Source organism: Apteryx mantelli, chromosome 15, assembly GCF_036417845.1.
Source record: "Apteryx mantelli isolate bAptMan1 chromosome 15, bAptMan1.hap1, whole genome shotgun sequence".
NCBI lineage: Eukaryota > Metazoa > Chordata > Aves > Apterygiformes > Apterygidae > Apteryx > Apteryx mantelli.
Genome location: NC_089992.1, coordinates 23,488,030 through 23,507,451, shown reverse-complemented (window position 1 = coordinate 23,507,451; position 19,422 = coordinate 23,488,030). Strand labels below are relative to the sequence as shown.

At 58.2% G+C, this 19,422-nt stretch overlaps 2 protein-coding genes across 4 annotated transcripts; one reads left to right on the top strand and one right to left on the bottom strand.

Annotated features, from left to right (window-relative positions):
- The first annotated feature begins 44 nt into the window (after positions 1–44).
- On the top strand, positions 45–7,259 carry MPI (mannose phosphate isomerase). Of its 2 annotated transcripts, XM_067305322.1 has the most exons (8): positions 45–271; positions 804–931; positions 1,402–1,602; positions 2,031–2,172; positions 2,702–2,884; positions 4,481–4,654; positions 4,973–5,181; positions 6,022–7,259. In XM_067305322.1, the coding sequence occupies exons 1-8, from the start codon at positions 256–258 to the stop codon at positions 6,238–6,240; spliced, it is 1,272 nt and encodes a 423-aa protein (XP_067161423.1). In that variant the 5' UTR covers positions 45–255; the 3' UTR covers positions 6,241–7,259. The 2 variants fall into 2 exon arrangements, with proteins under 2 accessions (XP_067161423.1, XP_067161424.1); XM_067305323.1 differs by lacking the exon at positions 804–931 and having other exon boundaries at positions 48–271.
- Positions 7,260–8,125: 866 nt separating this feature from the next.
- On the bottom strand, positions 8,126–17,884 carry FAM219B (family with sequence similarity 219 member B). Of its 2 annotated transcripts, none has more exons than XM_067305675.1 (6): positions 17,825–17,884; positions 16,605–16,707; positions 14,427–14,517; positions 13,174–13,251; positions 12,523–12,571; positions 8,126–11,480 (listed from the first exon to the last, which is right to left on the bottom strand). In XM_067305675.1, the coding sequence occupies exons 1-6, from the start codon at positions 17,879–17,881 to the stop codon at positions 11,322–11,324; spliced, it is 537 nt and encodes a 178-aa protein (XP_067161776.1). In that variant the 5' UTR covers positions 17,882–17,884; the 3' UTR covers positions 8,126–11,321. The 2 variants fall into 2 exon arrangements, with proteins under 2 accessions (XP_067161776.1, XP_067161778.1); XM_067305677.1 differs by having other exon boundaries at positions 8,126–11,477.
- Between the last annotated feature and the right edge of the window lie 1,538 nt (positions 17,885–19,422).

Genomic DNA, 19,422 nt, shown 5'->3' with positions numbered 1-19,422 from the left:
TGCGCCCCCCTATAGATCCCCTACAGAGCGCCTACAGCGGGCCGGCCGGCGCCGGGGCGGGGCCGGCGCCGGGGGCGGGTCGGCGGCGCGGCCCCATAGGGGCGCCCCTATGGCCGCTATAGGGAGCGCGTAGGGCCGCGGCCCCGCCCAGCGCCGCCAGGGGAGGAGCCGCCGCGGAACTTCGGCTGCCGGGTCGGGCCGGGCCGGGCGGGACCGAGCCGGGACCGGGCCGGGCCGAGGCGGCCGGCCGCAGCCATGGCGGAGCTGCGCGGTGAGCGGCGGGGGGGGGGGGGGCCAGGACGCCCGGGTCCCTCCGGGGGGCGCCGAGCTCCTGCCGGGCGGGGGGCGGCGGGGGCTGCCCCTTGAGGGGGTTGGGCAGCCCGCCCGGGGGGGGGGGGGTGTCCCGGGGATGGGGGCCCTCGGGAGCCGCGGCAGGGCCGGCGGCCTGGGAGCGGGGATGGGCAGCGGCCCCGCCCGCCCCCCCCCCCGCCCCCCCGCAGGCCTGGCGCCCCCGCGCCCCCGGCCGGCGTCTCCCGAAATCCCCGAGTCATCATCGTCTCTGGCGGCTTAAAAGTCGCGTCCTTCCCGGCCGTCGCTGCCCGCGGGCGCCGGGGCGCGGGCGAAGGCCTCGCTCGGGGGCGGCTCGGCTGGGGGCGGCTGTCGGCGTGCGCTCCACCGGCCGGGCCGCGGACGCGGTGGCAGGGGGCTCGCGGGCTTCTTCCCTCTCGCCGCTGTTGTCCCCACGGCGGGTGGGACGGGAGGGCCGTTTCGCCCCGCGTGACTTCTCGCCCCCTTGCCCGCAGTGTTCCCCCTGTGCTGCGTGGCGCAGAGCTACGCCTGGGGCAAGGTCGGCCTGGAGAGCGAGGTGGCCAAGCTGCTGGCCAGCGGCGATCCCCTGGTGCACATAGAGCCCGAGCGGCCCTACGCCGAGGTGAGCGCCCGGCTCCTTCCCGCCCCGCGCGTCCTTCCAGGCGCCGGCGCCTGCTTTGGGAAGGGTCCTGCCCGGTGGCTGAATGCACCTGCCGGGGTCGGGAAGGGATGCGAATCCGCGGCGGGGGGAGCAGGGCCTTGTACCCACCGCGGCGGGAAGCGGGGTATCAACGTGGCGGAGGAGCAGCCCCAAGCCCGCGTGGCCCAGCCTGCGTCCAGTACCCGTCCCGAGTTCCTGTAGGTGCCTGGGCTGGGTGAAAGGAGAGAGGAGCACTTTGAGGAGCTGGTGTGACTCAGCCCCTGAGGGGAAGGCAGGAGCAGTAGCCACCTTGGCTGTATTGATTGTGTCTCGGGCCAAATGGCTTTGAGAAAAGCCAGTCATCCCCAGCGGTTCCCTTCCTGCCACCCTGCTGCCTTCCCGGCCGCGGGGAGCCGGTTACTGACGGTGGCGTCTCCTCTGCCTGTCGCCAGCTCTGGATGGGCGCACACCCCAAGGGCGACGCCGTGATCCGGGACAACCGCATCCCCCAGCAGACCTTGGGCCAGTGGATCGCGGATAACCCCGGCTGCCTGGGGGCCAAGGTCAAGGACACCTTCGATGGCCAGCTGCCTTTCCTCTTCAAAGTGCTCTCCGTCAACACAGCCCTCTCCATCCAGGCACACCCCAACAAGGTAGGAAGAGCTCTGGAAACCCTCTTGCCTTCCCACGGGAGCGCCAGGCTCCCGGCTGGGCCCCCCAGGAGCACGTACCCCACTCTTGGGCCAGCACCCGCTCCCGTACTGCATGTCCGGGGCCTCGGAGGAGGACATGCTCCTACTGGGTTGGGTTCCCTGGTCCAAATGCAGTAGGGAGGTGAGTGCCCTGGGGTCCCTCCAGCCCGCGCTCTGTTTGCCCTGGCCCCACGCAGTTCGGCACAGCTCAGTTTGGGCTGCCAGCAGTTGGCTGTCCAGCCCAACGCGTGCCATGCCAGCCCAGCTGGGTTTGGGGCACCTCAGTAAGCGTCATCTCTCACAGAGCCCGTGTCTGGCCGACCCTGCTGGTGGGGGGAGATTTGGGGTGATGGTGGGGAAAGTCACCTGGCTCCTCTCTCCCTTTCCAGGAGCTCGCAGCGAAGCTGCACGCCCAGTTCCCCGAGCACTACCCGGACACCAACCACAAGCCGGAAATGGCCATTGCGCTGACCCCCTTTGAGGGCTTGTGCGGTTTCCGGCCCGTCGAGGAGATCGTGTCCTTCCTCCAGAGTAAGGGACGGCTGCAGGGGGAGACACCGAGGGGGGAGCCACTCTCCAGCTGGGGCGAAAGCCAAGAGAGGCGGCCTGTAAGATGGCTGCCTTGGAGGGCTGGGTTGCCCTTGTTGGCACCTTTCCTCCCTCTCCCTGGCTCCAAGCCTGCGGCAGGAGAGGGGCCCTGGCAGCAAATGGTCAGAGCGGGGCACCGGAGCATCCCGTGGCGGGGAATGCCATGGCGACTCCCTGGGACGTGGTGCCAGCGTGGGCCTGGCTGCTCGTGGCTAAGGATGGCCCGGGGCAGGGAGGGATGTGGGGCACTGTGGCACATGCGCTAAGCTACTCTGGCCTCCTTCCACGGGAGGGCAGGGGGGCCCCAGACCCTCCGGGGTGACCCAAAACGCTTCTTGGTGGCAAGACACCTTGGGAGGACCGCGGTGGGGCAGGGGCTCTGCGGCCGGGCAGGCCGGCCTCGTGGCGGCGGGAGCTGGGGGAAGAGGGACAGCCCTGCCCCAGCTCACGCTGGCGCTCGCTGTCCTCGCAGCCGTCCCCGAGTTACGGGCGCTGATCGGCGACGTGGCCGCGGAGCAGCTGGAGCGCAGCGTGAGCGACGACCCCCGCGGCGTGTCGGCCGCCCTGCGCGTCTGCTTCACCCGCATGATGAAGAGCGAGAAGAAGTTCTTCGTGGACCAGCTGAACATGCTGGTGAAGAGGATTTCCCAGGAAGGTTGGTTCTCTCCCCGGTACAGAGCGTGGCACGGGAAGCCGGGGCTGAGCGAGAGGCACCAGGCATGAGTTCCCCCGATCCTAGAGGAAGAAACACCCCAGTCGGTGCCCAGCTTGGCCGAGGCCATGTGGGGACACAGCTCCTGGAGCACCGGGCTGTCCTTGCTCTCCTCTCTTGGCTGCCTGCCAGGCTGGGACTGCAGGGACCAGAGCCTCTCTGCTCCCTGTAGCAGTCAGCCTGTACCAGATGCAGCTCCACTTGCTGGCTGCTGGCCCTCGGATGCTGTCCGGGCTAGCGAGATGGGTGTCAGGAAGGGGCTGTGGGGATGGAAGTGCAGTGCTCGGAAGCGGATGCTTGCTGCTCCCAGCTGCTGCTGGCCAGGAGGGTCCCAGCGAATTGCCAGAGCCAGCTCGAGTGGGGGAACATCTCGCCTTCTGCCGAGCTGAGTGACTCTCCCGTAGCGCCAGGCAGACGGCCCCAGAAGTGGCTGCAGCACCCCGCTCCGAGCAGGCCAGTCTCCCTGATGGGACGACGCTCCGGAAGCGCTCCCGGTCCCGAGAGCTCAGCTCTGAACCAGGCTCTGGCCTGTGGGGAATGCTATAGCCTGGGGCCAACGCTGGTGGGCTCCAATCTCTCCTGCTCCAAGGCTTATCCAGTAAAAATAAACTGGAGGAAGCGGCTAGCCAAGGCTGGAGAGACACTTATGTATTTATAGCCACAGAATAACTGGGGAAGCGTGCGGACAATTCCTCCTGGTGCCCTCGGAGCCTGACCTGGGCAGGGGCAGCGCTGTTAACCCCTCGGGCTCTGGCTGTTTAGGCTCACCACAGTGCTTGTCGGATGGGGGTGGGATGAACTGACCGGAGCAGAGGCACACAGCTTGCCCCAGGACCCTGCTGATACCTGGCACGTCTCCTCCAAGCTGCAGGGTCTTGTTTCGAGGGAGCCTGGTGTGAAAGCTCTCTCCAGCGCGGACACAGCAGCTTGCCCCACTGCTTGCCCGTGGGGCGAGAGTTGGGGGGGGGGGGGGGGAACTATAGTTGGAGAAGGGGTGAGAATCCGCCAGGGGAATGCTTCAGGAGAGCTTCCCCCTTTCCTAGGAGGTTGGAAGTAGATGCTGTGGTTGGTAGGAATCGTGTCTGTGGCCATTCTCTCCACGGACAGGAGAGTGGAGGAGAGGCAGGCCAAGCCCTGGGGGGCCTGAGCATGGTCAGGGTGTGCGTAAGGCGGGGAGGGGGGCATGGGACTGCCCTAGATGTGCATCTCCTGGCATTAGCAGCCTCCTGGGGTGGTGGTTTGGGGGTCACAGCCCAGGCCTCCCCCTCTAGGCATTGGATCGGGATGTGGAGGGATGTGCACCATGGACAGGGGCTTGTTCTAGCCTGCAGACGCTTCTTCCTGCACATGCCCTCTGCTTCTTTGGCAGGGACAGGCTACAGGGAAGGCTGCCCTGCCCAAGGGTGCGTTTAGGGCAGAGGGAACACGGGGAGCCCCTCACCCCAGCTCCCTGCAGGACGCTGCTAGCCAGCGTTAGGGAGCCGTGACTTCAAGGTTGCCGCTAACCTGGGCTTTGCTCTTGGACTCTCCCTGCTGCAGCTGCTGAAGGGAAGGACACATCGGGGAGCAACGGGGACCTGCTGCTGCGGCTGCACTCCCAGTACCCGGGAGACATCGGCTGCTTCACCATTTACTTCCTCAACCTGGTGAGGCTGGAGCCGGGGGAGGCTATGTTCCTGGGAGCCAACGAGCCACACGCCTACCTGCACGGAGGTGAGCGCTGGGGCCACCCCGCTCTTGCACTGGGAAGAGCTGCGTAGAGATGCACCTGCCGGCCCCTGGCCCCTGCGCTTGGGATGGGCATCTCTAAGCCTGGGCCACGCAGGGATCAACAGCAGAGACTGTCCCTTGCCAGGTTCTGCCTGTCACTTGTGGGTTTGCAGGGGGAGAGCCACGGTGTCTGTGGTGTCTTGCACGGTTGTGTAGGGTTGGATCCTCCTGGGATGTGCCAGAGCAGGCCCCTCAGACCAGGAGGACTCGCGGATGGGGAGGGCTCCCGGGTACGCTGACAACGAGGCCTCTTCCCTGCAGACTGCATCGAGTGCATGGCATGTTCAGACAACACCGTACGAGCTGGGCTCACCCCGAAGTTCATCGACGTGCTCACCTTGTGCGAGATGCTCAACTACACGCCGGCACCCAGCAGCTCCAAGATCTTCCCTGCTACGCAGAGCCAGCTCGATCCCAGCGTCTACCTCTACGACCCGCCTGTGCCAGACTTCACGATCATGAGGATAGAGGTGAGTGGCGAAGGGGCCCGGACAGCAGCGTAACAGGGAGGTGGGCAGGAGGGAAACCAGGCCTGACGGCATTATAGGAGCATTTATCTTCCAGCAGTGCAGTTGCAGACTGTATTGGCAGTGGCTGGGTGGAACAGACATGAGTGTCCTGGATGACTTATAAAACTCTGCTGACCTGTGCAGCAGCTGGGGGCCAGGGAAGCAGGGCAAACTGGCTCTGCAAGGAGCTTAACCCTGGTTTGGGGATTCTAGTAGTGGTACTTAGGGTGATGTGTGCAGGAGAGATCACAGGGTCAAAGGGAAGCTTGCTGGAAACTTGCATCCTTCCCACCTTGCCAGTTAGAGCTGGAAAGGATTATTGGGTTCCTCCAAAATGGCCAACTTGGAGCTAAAAAACGGGCTGCCCTGTGATGCTGCATAGAGATCCCAAAGCACGTGGCTAGGTGATGATCCAGTGTCCATCCCACAACCAGCTGGTCTGCTGAGGTGGCCTCTTGGGACATCTTCTGCCTGTCCCCATGCCAGGGCTGCTGTTTGCTTCCTGCTGTATTGGCCTTTGCGAAACCAGTCTGCTTTGGAGACACAAGGGACACCAGCTTTTCCGCATCTTGGCTATGCTCTTTGTGCTCAGTAGATCTTGGTGCTGCTTGTAGCCTGGGGTTTCCTTGGTGTCCTCCGCTAACCTGTGAGCTGAGGGCCCTTGGGCTGCCACAGGCACACGCGGGGTGGCCCAGGTGCAGCAGGCAGAGCCTGCAGGGTGAGAACAGGGGCAACCAGCTCTCTGAAGAGAAGAAAAGCTGCAGGAGGAGTTCCAAGCCACAGTGACTGTTTTCATTGCAGATTCCTTCCTCTATCAAGCTGTACCTTGTCTCTGCTGTGGACTCTGCTAGCATCTTGCTGGTGATCCAAGGAATGGCTGTAGGTACCTCCACAGCCGCAGCGTCTGAAATGACTCTGCGTCGTGGCTCTGTGCTGTTCATCTCTGCCAACGAGAGCATCTCCCTCCACCTCTCCTCGCCAGATGGGATGCTGCTCTTCCGGGCCTGCTGCCTCCTCTGAGTGGGGACCCCAGGACACCTCCCCTGCAGCGACTCCACTTTAGAGTAGATAGAAACTGGCCTGGGCAAAGTAGGCTTGCCAGGTTGGGTGTTAGCTTGAAAGTTGCCCCTTAATCCACTATTAAACCCAAAGTAGCCTGCACTCAATTTGTACAAAAAGCAATTTCACACTCACCCTCTGGCTTCTGAATCGACTCCTTGATCATGGCCCAGAGCAAAGGGGCGAGGAAGAACCTCTCCCTTCGTAGCTTTGTAACCACATCCCTGTGTGCGTGGGGTGGGGGTGTCCCCTTTGCATCACGCCCCACAGGGCCAGTACTTACCAGTGCTGCTAATGCCATACGGCAATTTTTTTCTCCCTCTTGCTGAAAAGCAGCAGGGAGACATGAGATCTGTGCCCCTGGTCTCAAGAGAAGTCCTTACCTGGTGCTGGAGAGCAGCACCTTTGCCCGTCTTGTAGGGACGTTCTGCTGCTTGCCCATGCAAATGTGATGCTGAGGTTTTCTCCAGGGAGGAGAGAGGAGAACTGGGGCTGCAGTAGGGCTTAGTTAGACCTGACTTTATCGAAAGTGCTTTGGGAGACTGCAGGCAGGGAGAGTGGCTCGGCTGGTGCCGGGGGAGTGTTTATTCGCTATCCCTCTGCGCTGCACATCACTGCCTAGTGCTGACAACTAACTGTGAAACGCCTAATTCTCATCTAAAGGAGGGGTGCGATCACATCGGGCACCTCCTGGCTCTCGCCAGCACCCAGGCGTGTTGCGCAGAGCCGTGTGCAGCAGGGGAAGGAGGGCTGGAGGACAGCCGCCCGGGGCGGCGGGTATGGTGGGTGGGCACGCTCCTGGGTGTTTGGTGTTCTTACCATGCCTGATCGCTTGTCGGCAGTCATGTAAGCTGTGCGTCCCCTTCCCCGTCTGTAAAAGGGAAAAGGCACAGCCCTACTTTCACAGGGGGGTGTGAAGCTGAACGTTTGGAGATCCTCAGATGAACGGTGCTATGAATAAAGTGATAACTTTGTCCTGAGTCACAGGGAAGCATTGCGTACTGAGCGGCCGGAGAACGGGGACGAGCCACGGTGTCTGCCTGCTACAGCTGCGAGCGTAGAAGGGATCAGATAAAGCAAGAGGAAAATTCACTTCCGCTGTAAAAGCGGGCGAGCGCTGAAGCAGGAGCAGAGCGCTGCCGTCCTTGCTCCTCAGCCTGCCCTGCACCCTCTGCAGTGGGGACCGACCTGCGTCCCCCCACCTTGGGCCGGAGGACAGGGAGCCCTGGCTCAGGCTCCCTCCAGCCCAGCCAGGCCCTGGGTGCAGAGTTGTGCAAGGCCATTTGGCTCTGCAAAAGCAGTTCGTAGACAGGAAGAGGGGACTGTGGGCAGTGGCAGCCTGTGCCTGCCTTCCCCTGGCTCGGGCTGGCACCCTGAGAGGGAGGCAGGCAGGGCTGAAGGTGGAGGTGACCTTTCCTGTACAACGTAGGCTGCTGCCCGCCCTGCTTCCCCCTCAGCGGTGCTATAAATTGCACAGCCAGGGGCAAGGTGTGACGTGACAGCTTTGCACTGTAACAGGACACCAAAGCAACAAGACCCGGGCAGTTGTAAAAAGGAAAACTGGATCGCTCCGGAGAACGCAGGAAGCACTGGGGCTGCTCTCCTCCCTGCTCCGGAAACCTCCCCTCTCTGCCTGCACTCTCCCACCTCGGCTGCCTAAGGGACCAAGTAAGCAATGGGAGAAGGGAGCCGGGGAAAGACCCAGCCCGAGTCCTGGGCTGCTGGGTCGCAGCTCAGCAGGGCCCAGAGCAGCTCAAACCAGCTGCAGGTTTAGTGAACCAGTTCCTTAACTGCCAGCCAGGACCCTTTCATTCATGCAGCTCCCGGCCAGAGCAATAACGCATGCTTTGAGTAACAAGATCCAGTTTATTAAGTGCTTCCTTCAGCAAGGAATATACAAAAAACAGTTCAGTTCTCTAGACATCAAGTATTTAAACAAGGTTTCTTTATAAGAAGCTGATTGTCCTCTATACAGTACAGCTGGACCATGAGTTAAGGCAGCTTTTTAAACTCATACCAGATAGACTCCCCAGACTGTTCCTGCCCCAAAATCACACACAAAATGACTGACCTGGGCACAGCTGATACTGAGAGGTGCTGCAGCCTGCACTGGAGCCACAGCTCCCTCCTACTGCCTTGGGAGCTCACTAGCATTAAAGCAGGTTTGGGAAGAACCGGAACAAGCTATGAGCTAAAACCAGACTGACCAGGAAGTCGACTTCCCCTGCCCTGGAGAGCTGAGATTAAGATCCTGAGGTTTAGCAGGTGAGCACAATGTTTTTCAACTCCCTGTTTCAATAAAGTGAAGGCAAGTCACAGGCTAAATATGCAAAAGGAGTCAGCCCCCAAAACACACATCCTACTCACAAGCTGCACGGCCCCGTAGCACCAACAAGAAGACATCCTTTGTAAGCCCTTCCCTTGCGCCACATCAGCATGCTGACCACAACACGCTTCTGCTTGCTACATACTACAGTAAGGCAGCAGGTTTCCAGGTGGAAAACCCAAATCTGCTATAGTCCAAGCACTTAGTGCAACGCTGTGTTTTTCTGCCTCCGAGAGCAGCACGCGGCCCTTGCCGAGGGCTGCCCTGTAAGGAAGGGAAGGGAAAGAGAAGGTCGAGCTTGGCTGCACTGCTCTGGGGCTGCAGCTGGGAAGGGGCCCAAGGGGAAAAAACATAAATCACTTCATAAATACAGCACACGGGCTTCATCAGGCAAGGACAGAAGCAGCAGCAGCAGATGGCGCGTGTGCCAGGCGGGCCGTCAGCAGCACCACACGCTGCTCTCAAGCCCCCACTTAAGCCAGGATGCAGCAGTCGCTGCCACTGTAGCGTTGCCGCAATGGGTGAGCGACCCACGCACTGTCCCCGCTTCGCATCCTCACACCTGCCATCCTCACATCCACGACCCCAAACAGCAGCGATACAGACGGACAAGTGTTCCCCGTGATGGGCACCACGCTGCGGACACAAAGACCTGGGAGCTACAGCCTACAGCTGCTAACAAAAACAAAAAAACGAAAAAATGAAAAACCCAGACAGATCTACAGAGATATTGCACAGCTTCATCCCTTTCTGTGAGTATCTAATAAGAAAGAAAAAACATATATTCCAGCACAAAGCAGGCAGAGCTTGGCATCAGCCCTGGTCACCCTCCTCCACAACACAGACCCACTACAAAGAATAACTGCTCGTGTCTGAGGGACGACCAGGCCAAGCAGAGCCGTTTCAACAGCTACGTTCACCCTGGCAGGGCAGGGAAACAGTGCAGACACGGAGTGCTGAGGGACGTTACTCTGAAGCTGGGTTGTTTCAAATTTGACTTTTTATGGACATATGGAGGACCGCAGCAAGCTGTCCCCTCATAAGGGTCAGCAATCTGTGGCTTGGGAGCACTCTGGATGCTTGCTCCAGCACGGCAAGTGACCCAGGACAGCATCGGTAGCAGCTTCCCAGTGCTCCTACCAAAGAGCAGGACGGACGCACTCCCAGAGGTGCATCTGTTGTGCTCATCTGACAGCGACAATATGACCAAGCAGAGAATAAATAAATATCCCAAAGAGAGTTTTAAGAAAACTCAACAGACTGAAGTTACATCTCTGTTCTAGTCTGCCTTCCCACAGTCACAACTGGCCCTGGACTCCCTCAAACTCCTGAGTAAGTAGAGAGAAACGACGGCTTTGGAAAGCACAGAGATCCCAGAGGAGTTACTCCAACACCATGTACCAGTGGTCCAGTCAGACTGCCATGAATCAACCACATAACTGGTCCCTCCAAGATGTGGAAAGCAGGGAAGTTCTCAGCAGACAATGCAGTAACTTCTAGTGCATATAACAAACGCGAGTGCTTAGAGCTCTGGAGCCTGCCTCGGTCTGCTCCGTTCGGTTTCCTCCTATCTTATCTTCTTAGCATCCACCACTGCACTGTCCTCCCTCATCCTTCGGAGCAGCAATCTTTGGTTCAGATCAGCACGTCCAGGCTTTGGGAGAAGGCAACCCAGCAGCAATTACAAGCAGCATTAAACGCATTCATTAGGCAGCTCTCCTCCAGCAGCACTTCCCGAGCGCTCTGCCAGCCTTTGCTGCCCTCTGTGGTTTGGCCTCACCCAGCCAGGGAGGAGAGGTAACTGCGCTGAGCACAAAATAAATAAATAGAAAAGGTTCCTTCGGTCCCCCCCGCAGGGCAAGAAAAGGCTAGGGCCTGGCCGCAGGAGAGTTCCTTAATCCTCTGTCTTCACAGCCGACGGGTGGGCTGGCAGGTCCTGCACAACAGCAGTGCAACCCCACCACCAACACAACCTCCGAGGGAGGGAGGTCCGGGAAAGGGCAACTAATGCTTGTAGTCAAGACCCCCACTAAAAATGAACTGCAGAAGGACAAAGCAGGGGAGCTCCTGAAGGGCTGAAGCAACACACAGGCCAACCGAGCCAGGGCAGTCAGCTCACAAACAGCTTATTCCAGCATGGAATTTCACTCCTCCTTTGCTCATGTGCCAAGCCCTGGGGTCCTGCTGTGAACAGGTCTCTGGGGAGACACAGGAGCCCCTCACTGCAGCACCCACAGGCTGCGGTTCAGGGCAAATGCCAGATCCTAATTCCCAGGCATGGCAGACTGAAGGAAGGAAAGAGCAGGCCAGGCAACCCAGCGCGTGTTCGCTGCTGCTGTCCATATTCCTGCCCCCATCAGTGTGAGCTCCACGCTCTTTCCCTTTACACCCCTTGAGGAGGCCACCTGCCTTCTGCCTCTTTTCTCCCCGCCTCAGCTAGCTAAGAGCTTCTCATGCCTGGCAAAGTGAGAAGTCCCATCCAGGCAGGCTAAACGACGCTGTGCAATCTCTCTGTTATATTGCTATGTGTAACAAAAAGTAGTTTTGCGTTGGTCAGCTGCTGCCGCTCACCAAGAGCGGCAGCGCAGCAGTGTAGCAGCATTCAGTTTTTGAGCCACTGTCCCGGTGCGGGACACTGACACCCACAAACATCCCAAAGGACAAAGAAGAAAGTGCTGGCTTACGACCTGTGCTGCGCGACCCGGCCGAGCAGCGCCTACTGGATCACGCAGGAGAGAGAGTCTCCAAAACAACACGGGCAAGAAGAGGAGGCAACGGGTTTAGGGGGGATGAGATCCAGGTCTTCGTCATCCGGGACCTCGTCTAGATGGTACCCGTCCTGCAGCAGCTGCCGGCTCAGATCCTGGTTCACCTGCTGGGTGGGGGCAGAGGAGACAAAGCTGTTGGAACGTGTCGGCACAGCAGGAAAACCCGAGCCGAAGCACTGGCCGGCGCAGTGGCAGCAGAAACGTTCCCTGTGCTATGTGACGCCTGATCAATGCTCCAGGCCCAGCGCCTGTCAGTCAGTGTTACTTGCATTCCTGTTAATGCGACTGTGGCAGGACACTGACCCCCGCGTGTGACAGCTCAGAGGTGAACAGAGGGAGAGGACTGAAGCACCAGCTGCCGGAGAGTGACTGAACAGAGCCAAAGCCCAGCAGATTTTAGGTTAGTCTGTGTGACCTCAAAAACTAGCTGGATTATTACAGCAATTAGAAGCAGGGTTGTAACCTCCAGAAGTTTGCAAACCTCTAACTGAAAGCAAAAGAATAGTTAAAATTCAGGTCCCAAGGCCAGCCCCACACACTCCCACAGAAGGCAGGACTGCAAAAAAAAAATAAAGAGCACCGAGTTCTCCCTTCAGGCCTGCTACCAGCAGCTTCACACAAGGAAAAGCACCACAGCCAGAGCAGAGAAGACAAGCAAAAGACCAAAGATCTCCAGCTCCTGGGCTGCAGCACCCTGCAACTCCTTCCTCGCAAACCAAGCTCATCAGCTGCAGCGCTTTGGAGTCTGGAAGGAGACGATGCTTCAGGCACAAAGGATGAAGCATTAAAATACAACTGGCACCAGCAGAAGGGAGCTTTATGCATCTCTTTTTGCAGCCTGAATATCAAGCAGCAACAGCAGCTGTTTGCAAAGCAGACTGATGAGCTTCAGCTAACGCTCCAGGCTGAAGGGGACACTCACACAGCAAGAGCGGGTTTGGCAAGGCAACAGCCCCTTGCTCTTACTGTCAGGGCTGTACCTGAACAGAGCAGTGACAATCCTGGGTTTATCACTGCCATTGCTCTTCAGCACCCAGAACAGAGGGGTACACTTAACTCCACTCTCTGTGCAGAGCTCAGACGTGTAACTGGGGCAAGGAAGCCTATAGGAACCATACGGTCAGATAGGAGTGAAACACCTCGACTTGCCTCAGCGGAAGAGTAGCCAGAGGAACATCTTGATTCCAGCTCCCCGTCACTAAGAGAAGAAGGCAACAGTCAGAGCGAGCCAGAGGTGTGGAGCGCGTAACTCACTGCTGCACTGGCTCTGAAAGCACAGGGCTACATGTCGGCTTGGCAGGGAAGCTCTGTCTTTACTTGGATGACCAGACAAGGGAATCTCCAAACAAAGGGAGCTGACAGCATAATCCCAAAGGATTCAAGGGCAGAGTCATCTGTTAAATTTGGGACAATAGAAGTATTTCACTGCTCATAGGTGTCTGATCCAATCGGTGATGCATCTTTATACTCCTTGCTCTGCAAGTGACAAGGCAAATCAATCACACAAAAGGTGAGGGATTTTTTTATCTGTAGGTTTACAGATAGCAGTAAACAACTGCTTTTCAGGACACATCAGCTCCTCTGACTTGGCAGAGCCTACTCAGCTCCCTTAGTCCCTTTCTCTTCAGCAAATCTCAGCATAGAGAAGGGCCACCACATTTTTCAAATCCATTAATCTCTTCCATGCTGAGGACAGCATGAGCACGCAGCGGGCTCAGACTCAACACGCAGTACACAGTCAGCAGCCTGTAAAAACACCTACCCAAAAGCACAAGCGTGGGATATACACGGAGCTCTCACCTGTCTGAATCGAGGGATACCAAGTGTTCGTCTGCTGTCTGGCTGAGAGCCGTGTAGCCCTTGTTAAACTTCACCGACCTGCAGAAAAGCAGGCAAGTGAGCCCACAACACACTCTTTGCTGTGGAAATATAGTCACAGACCTGACGGACTGAGGAGCGAGAGCAGGAATCCCTGGGCTAGATGCTGGGCACGTCCTCTCCCACCTACCTGCAAAGCTATGCCTCCCTCATCAGACACCATCCAGGGGCACTACCGGCTGGGAATGAACTCCCTCTCTAAGCTCTCTGCTCAGGCTAGCTGCCCAAATCCTTAACACCGGCCCATCTCCAAGACAAAGAGAAGAAATACAGACCCTGGTAGAACAATTCCCAACTTCTGCATGTGGATTGCTGACTGCGGTGCAGCCTTTCTCAGCCCTGCAACTCCCTTATTCCGAATCAGGTTCCCACAGCCTGATGTTTGCTGCAGTGGAAAGCACCCTTAGCGAGCAGGAATGACTTTGTGCACTAGGTTACCAGCCACCAGCTACATCATCATAACCAGGCCCAGAGGCAGCCCTAGCCTGCCCCAAGCAAGATGTATTTTGCTGGCTTCCCCATCTCCCCCGAGGCTCAGCCTACCTGGCAGTCAAGGCCGGCTATGAAAACACAGTTGTTCCTGGCTCCTAGACTGTCGCTCGCTGGCCCGCCGTAACTAGCAGCATGTCGGTCAGGTGCTCGCACCCTTGGTCTACACCATTTACATACGTTATGAAAGCTGAAGAGAGGACTCAGTCTAAGGGGAGGGTGCAGGGAGGATGGGGAGCGATACAAAGTTCTCTCTGCTTTTAGCACACCAGGGCCTCACTACATGCCAATCCAGGGACGTTTCCGAAGCATCTCATGCTCACACAGAGAGGAAGCAGCCAGGGCGGCAGCAATGTGCTCAGCCCCGAGCTGGAGGCACCGTCTCTAGCAAGAGGCAGTTCAGCCCCCAGCCCAAGGCTGCCAACGCACCAGTGCAATTCCAGCTTGAGAAGTGCTACATTTTGTATCAGACGCAAACTGGGAACAGGGTGAAGACACCAACATCTCAGATGGGCTGCTGCTGACTGCTCTACAAGGCTTTCGCTTACTGCATACCTGGGTCAGATCAGGACCAGGTGCCCACACACCACGGTCCTGAACTCTGTTCTTAACCCTCCGAAGTGCCCCGTCTCACAAGCGCATGTAAAAATACGTCTTGGTAAAAGTAAGAGAAAATGAGGTCAGACCTTTTAGCTGGTGGCTTTGGTTGGTGCGGAGCGGTTCCCCCCAGCAGGCCTTGCCTTCGCAGCACCGCCTTCGCCAGCTCTCGCTGCCGCTCTGAAAACCAAACAAGGGGTCAGAGCTGCAGGTGTCCAAGGGTCCCGCGGTCCTTCGGGGGGCATCGCAGGGCACCCTCAGGAGAGCACGGCTGCCTTGCAGCGCCCTTCACAGGCAATTCCAAACTTTAGTTCCACCGTGTCTATTCCTATCGCTTTGACGGGCTGAAAGAAGCAGTTGATCTTGCTGCCCATGTGTGCAGACTGCACACGGCAGGGCTGGGGTGAGCTTAGTTTAAAGGCACTCTAATTCCATCCTAACTCTCTCTGCTCCAGGAGTGAACACCACCAAACTGGAAAAAAAACCTACAAAAGCATCTAATGTCAACAACAGAAGTACATCGGCTAGCATGAAAACCTACGCCACCCTCAAACACTTCCTGGTACAAAACCAATCCTCTTTCATACCAAGCCTGAGAGCATTTCAGACTGGGAGAGGCCAGTTCTGCCAGCGGCAGCCCTCTGGGGATATTGCCCATCGCCAGCCCAAACGGAGCTGTTGGCAAAGCACCGGCCCTCCGGTGAGCAGCCGGCACCTCACCGGGGCGAGACGGGACGGAGAGCCCCAGGCCCGCAAGCTGAACTCTGTAACGCTGGGGATATCAGCAACAGTGGTGTGAACCAAAGCTGGGAACAAGCAGAGCGCAGGTGTGGATCCGGTATCACACGTTCCTGCGACTCCGCCTGCCCGGGGGGAGCAATCCAGCTTGGGGCCATCTGTCCCAAGGCCTCTCAGCCTCTGCTCCGTGCAAGAGCAGAAAGTCACCTGCAGAACGAAGCCTGTAAAACCCCACGTGCATCCAAGCTTCCGAACGGCTGGAGGCAGGTGGCAACGCCCGCCACGGGGCACAGTCCAGGGCTGGCTCCCAGCTGCTGCGAGCGCCCAGTTAAAGTGCTTGCAGCGTTAACAGCACACGCAGTTCTGTGAAGCAATGCAGTCGCATTTATGAGGAGCTAAACTCTTCATCATCCAGACTCCCAGCAGCCAGGCATGAAGGGACAGAGAACAGTCAGTGGATTTGGTTTCCTTTCCCATCAGAAGGCCAGACAACACTGGCTGAAAGACAAGGAATGCTGGTCTGAGCGACCAAAAGCAGGCCTAAATTTAGCAGCGCTTCATTTACAAAGTCTGTGGGCTCTTGATGAGACCAGGGTTAGAGTCAGCTAGCTATGGGGCCAGGAGGAAAAGCTGTCTGATGGGCATTACCATTCAGAGCCCTCAAATCTGCAAACCTTACAGAGAGTGAGACACCAGGCAAGAGGGCAGACACTACCACTGGATTTTCAAGAAATTTCTGCTCTGTTAAGCCCACCCTTGCTAGATACTCATGCTCTGAAACCTTCTCAAGCATTATGAGGAGCCTCAGGCTAGTCAATGCTCAGAATAACAATCCCTTCCCTGATAACTTAACAGCACCATTCTGGAGCAAGAATTAGCTGTCGGCCAGTGGGGCTAGCTGGCCAGGCCGAGCAAGAGAACAGGGGGAAGCTGTATTTATTCTAAGTTATTTGGCTGCAGAAATTCCAATCCCGTCAAAGCTGAAGAACCCAGTAAGCATTTTTTTCCACCTAAAGAAAAGTAGCAGTTTGTAACATCAGAGCAAAAGAGACTTTTCCTTAGCTGGCACATGCAATTACCAAGCGGTGCAATTTCAACTGCTTCTTTCTCCACAACGCAAGCTCTGCAAGGGACAGGGATAACCATCAACTGCTTCTACTTAAAAACATCGCTTAAGTCATTACTGAGACAGAATAAAGCATCCCACAGAGGTCTGGGGACTGGGGGTTTTGTCCACAGCAGAGGCAAGGAGCAGGCGTCACTAGCTTCTGCTCTGCCTCGGGCATGAGCTACTCTCCCCAGCAGGCACGCAGCTCTGGATGGACCAAAGCCCATTTTAAGGCAGCAGATGCTTTGGGGAGACAACATCTGCCAAGACCCAGGTTCATTTCACCAGACGGCCAAGGAATAATGACGCTTCCAGTCAGCGAGGACCAGGGCTAGGACCGTGCTGCGAGGCAGAGGCGAGAGGCGCACACGTCTCCCCTCATCTCGGCAGAGTCCCTGCAGGGACACAGACCGTCACTTACGCAGCTTGGCGTGAATGGAGGGCGGCTTGCTCACGATGTACGGTCCCCTTTTCTCCACCGCATCTGCCTGCCTGCTCATCCTCTTGCTTTCTGTTCGAATCAGCTAAAAAGGAAAAGAAGGAAACTTAGCAGCTCCTCTCCACAGGGACAAAGCAAACTAGAGTCATCTCAAAGAGCATCCGGCCTCGGTTATTCTTCGGCACCCTTAAACATACAGTCAACATGGCAACCTTCGCTCACGCCAGCGTAAGAGAGTTGAAAGGGGCAGGCTCCTCCGCCGTGACTGCTGCTGAACGCAGAGACAGAAGAAGGAATAAGCAGATCTATTAGCAGATGAAGGGATTACTCTGAAATACTGATGCTAAATTAAAGGCACACATGGTGACTGTCAGTTCCTTTGCAAGCCTGTCTCCAGTAATAGAGACAAGGGAAGATGGGATGGAAGAGATTTAACTGTTATGTTGTCAGGGTCAACAAACAAAAAACAGGGATATTTTATTTTAACCTGCAGGTTTTGAGCCTTTCAAGCTTCTCCCCATGCTGTAAGATTTCCATATAAAAACACATCATTAAAATGAAAGCAGAGTCAAACAATCACGTTTCAAAGGCCAGGCTTTAAGAAAAAGCCTCCCGCCTGCTGAAAGCATTTATCATCAAGAAGATACGGCACTACCAAATGTTAAAAACCTCTACAAAAATAATAGGTACTAAAGCAAACAGAGGAATAGTCAGAAAACAACACAGGCGGGTAGCCAGCGCACGAGAAACAAAGAATTAAGCAGTTAATGAAGAAAGGAGGCACAGAAACCCCGGTGATGGGCGCAGAACCCAGCGGGGATCAGCAGCGCTGGGGCCGCGAGCCAGAACTAGCCGCGCCACGCGGGAGTAACGTGGGCGCTGGAAGTCTGGCCCACCGAAAGCAGCAGCAGCGGCGTTAATCACGCGTGCGGCAAACGCGCGGCTCCCGCGAGCGCCGGCAGCGCCGGAGGGCAGCGAGCAGCGCGGGCGGGGACGCGCCCGCCGCCGCCGCCGCCGCCGGGGGACGAGCGAGCCGCGGCTCGGCGGGGCGGGAGCCGGCGGGATGCTCCCGCGGCGCCTCGGCGGCCCGCAGGGAAACAAGCCCGGAGGGGGGGGGGGGCGCCGCGGCCCACCCCAGCCCCGCCGCCCCCCACGGCCCTGCCCGTGCTCCCCCCGCCCCCGCGCACCCCGCGGCCCCTCACCGCCTCGGCCCGCGGCCCGCCCGGGCGCCCGGGGCCGCCGCCGCCGCCCGTCGCCATGGCCGCCCCGCCGCCGGCCCCGCCCCCGCGCGGAGCAGCCAATCACAGGGCACGCGAGGGGGGGGTGGGCCGGGCCCCGCCGCGCATGCGCCGCCCCGGGCGGAGCTCTTGGCGCCGCCTGGCGGTGCGCGGGGAGGCGCCGCGGTGAGCGCGGCCGCTCCAGGGGCCTCGGCCCGGGGACACGCGCGGTCGCGGCGGGCAGCCAGCGGCGGGGCTGCGGCCCGCCTGGCCGCGGATGCGTTTTACGCCGAGCCTCTTCCACCAAAAGCTAAAGCACAAGGGGCAGTAGCTATGCCTTCACTCCTTCTCCCCGCCGTTCTGCAACGCAACCGTTCCAGCAGGGGCCCGAGGGCTGCCCAGCGCCTCCGCGGACCACAAGCACGCACCCGGCTCATGCCCTCGGGGACACTGCCAGCAGCACCTCTCCCTCCGCCACCTGCTGAACTTTGAGATATTTACGCTAGTTACATGCCAGGATGCAACACCTCCGCCTGTGCATCGAGCTTGGTAGGAGCCAATCCACGGGTTCAAAAATCTGGCGGAAAGGCAGGTTCTGGATAAGAGAATGCAAATACCAGCTCGCTAACTAGCACAGAAGAGACTCCCATTCCTTCCTCTAGACACAAGCCTCTGCAATCACTGTGGTGACGGCACGCTTTTAAAAGTGGTAGCTTCCCGCCCACCCACCCAGGACCTCATTAAGCCCGTGCTTTGTCGAAGGTAAGTTACATCTCCAAGGTTAGTGAGATTTTTGCTAGTACTTGTTCTCATGTCCTCCAACTGGGACCTGCATGCTTCATCGTGCCCTAAAACCAAGTCTTTACCTTTTGCCTCCCGAAGGTGGAGCTAAACGCTTAGGCAAGGCCTAGGGGGAGCCATGGGCTTTGCAGCCCCGGGAACCAGCACACAAGGCACAGCAAACAAGCAGTGGCTTATAATCCCTGTTCCTCCCTCCCCTAGCACGTTTTCAGCAAGGTATTTCAGGCTAGTAAGCACTGTGCTAAAGGCATAGTGATATTTCTCGACTACTGGGTTTGCTAGAGCGCCTGTGCACTAGCGAGTCTGGAGCTAACGGTGCTTGCATGATCATGTCTGGACACTCACTGCTTCCAAACAGCAACAGCCTGCAGTGCACAGCTGACAGAAGTCATGACAGGTAACTGCTTCCTCCCTGGCTAGCAGAGAATGAAAGACCATTTGCGTCCCCTTCTGCCTCCGTCCCGACAGCGGGGCCAGGGCACACCGCACTACTACACAGGCCGGGGAGGATGTCCAGCGGTGTTCAGCAGCCGCGACTGCACGGCCCCGCTGCTCCTCCTCTCGGCCGCGGCAGAGCTCGGGCAGCGCAAGGGAGCCCGACCTCCAAGCTGCCACAATGCAGCGGGCTTGCTCCAAACATGCCTCCTTTTGAAAGAAAGTCCTTGGTAGTTTCAGGTAGCTACTTCGGTGGCCTTTAGAGCTGAGCTTTCTGGGCTCAGCACCAGGAAAATATCTAGTTATGAGAACAACTTCCCAGCAGGTAGAAAGACACTTCATCTCAG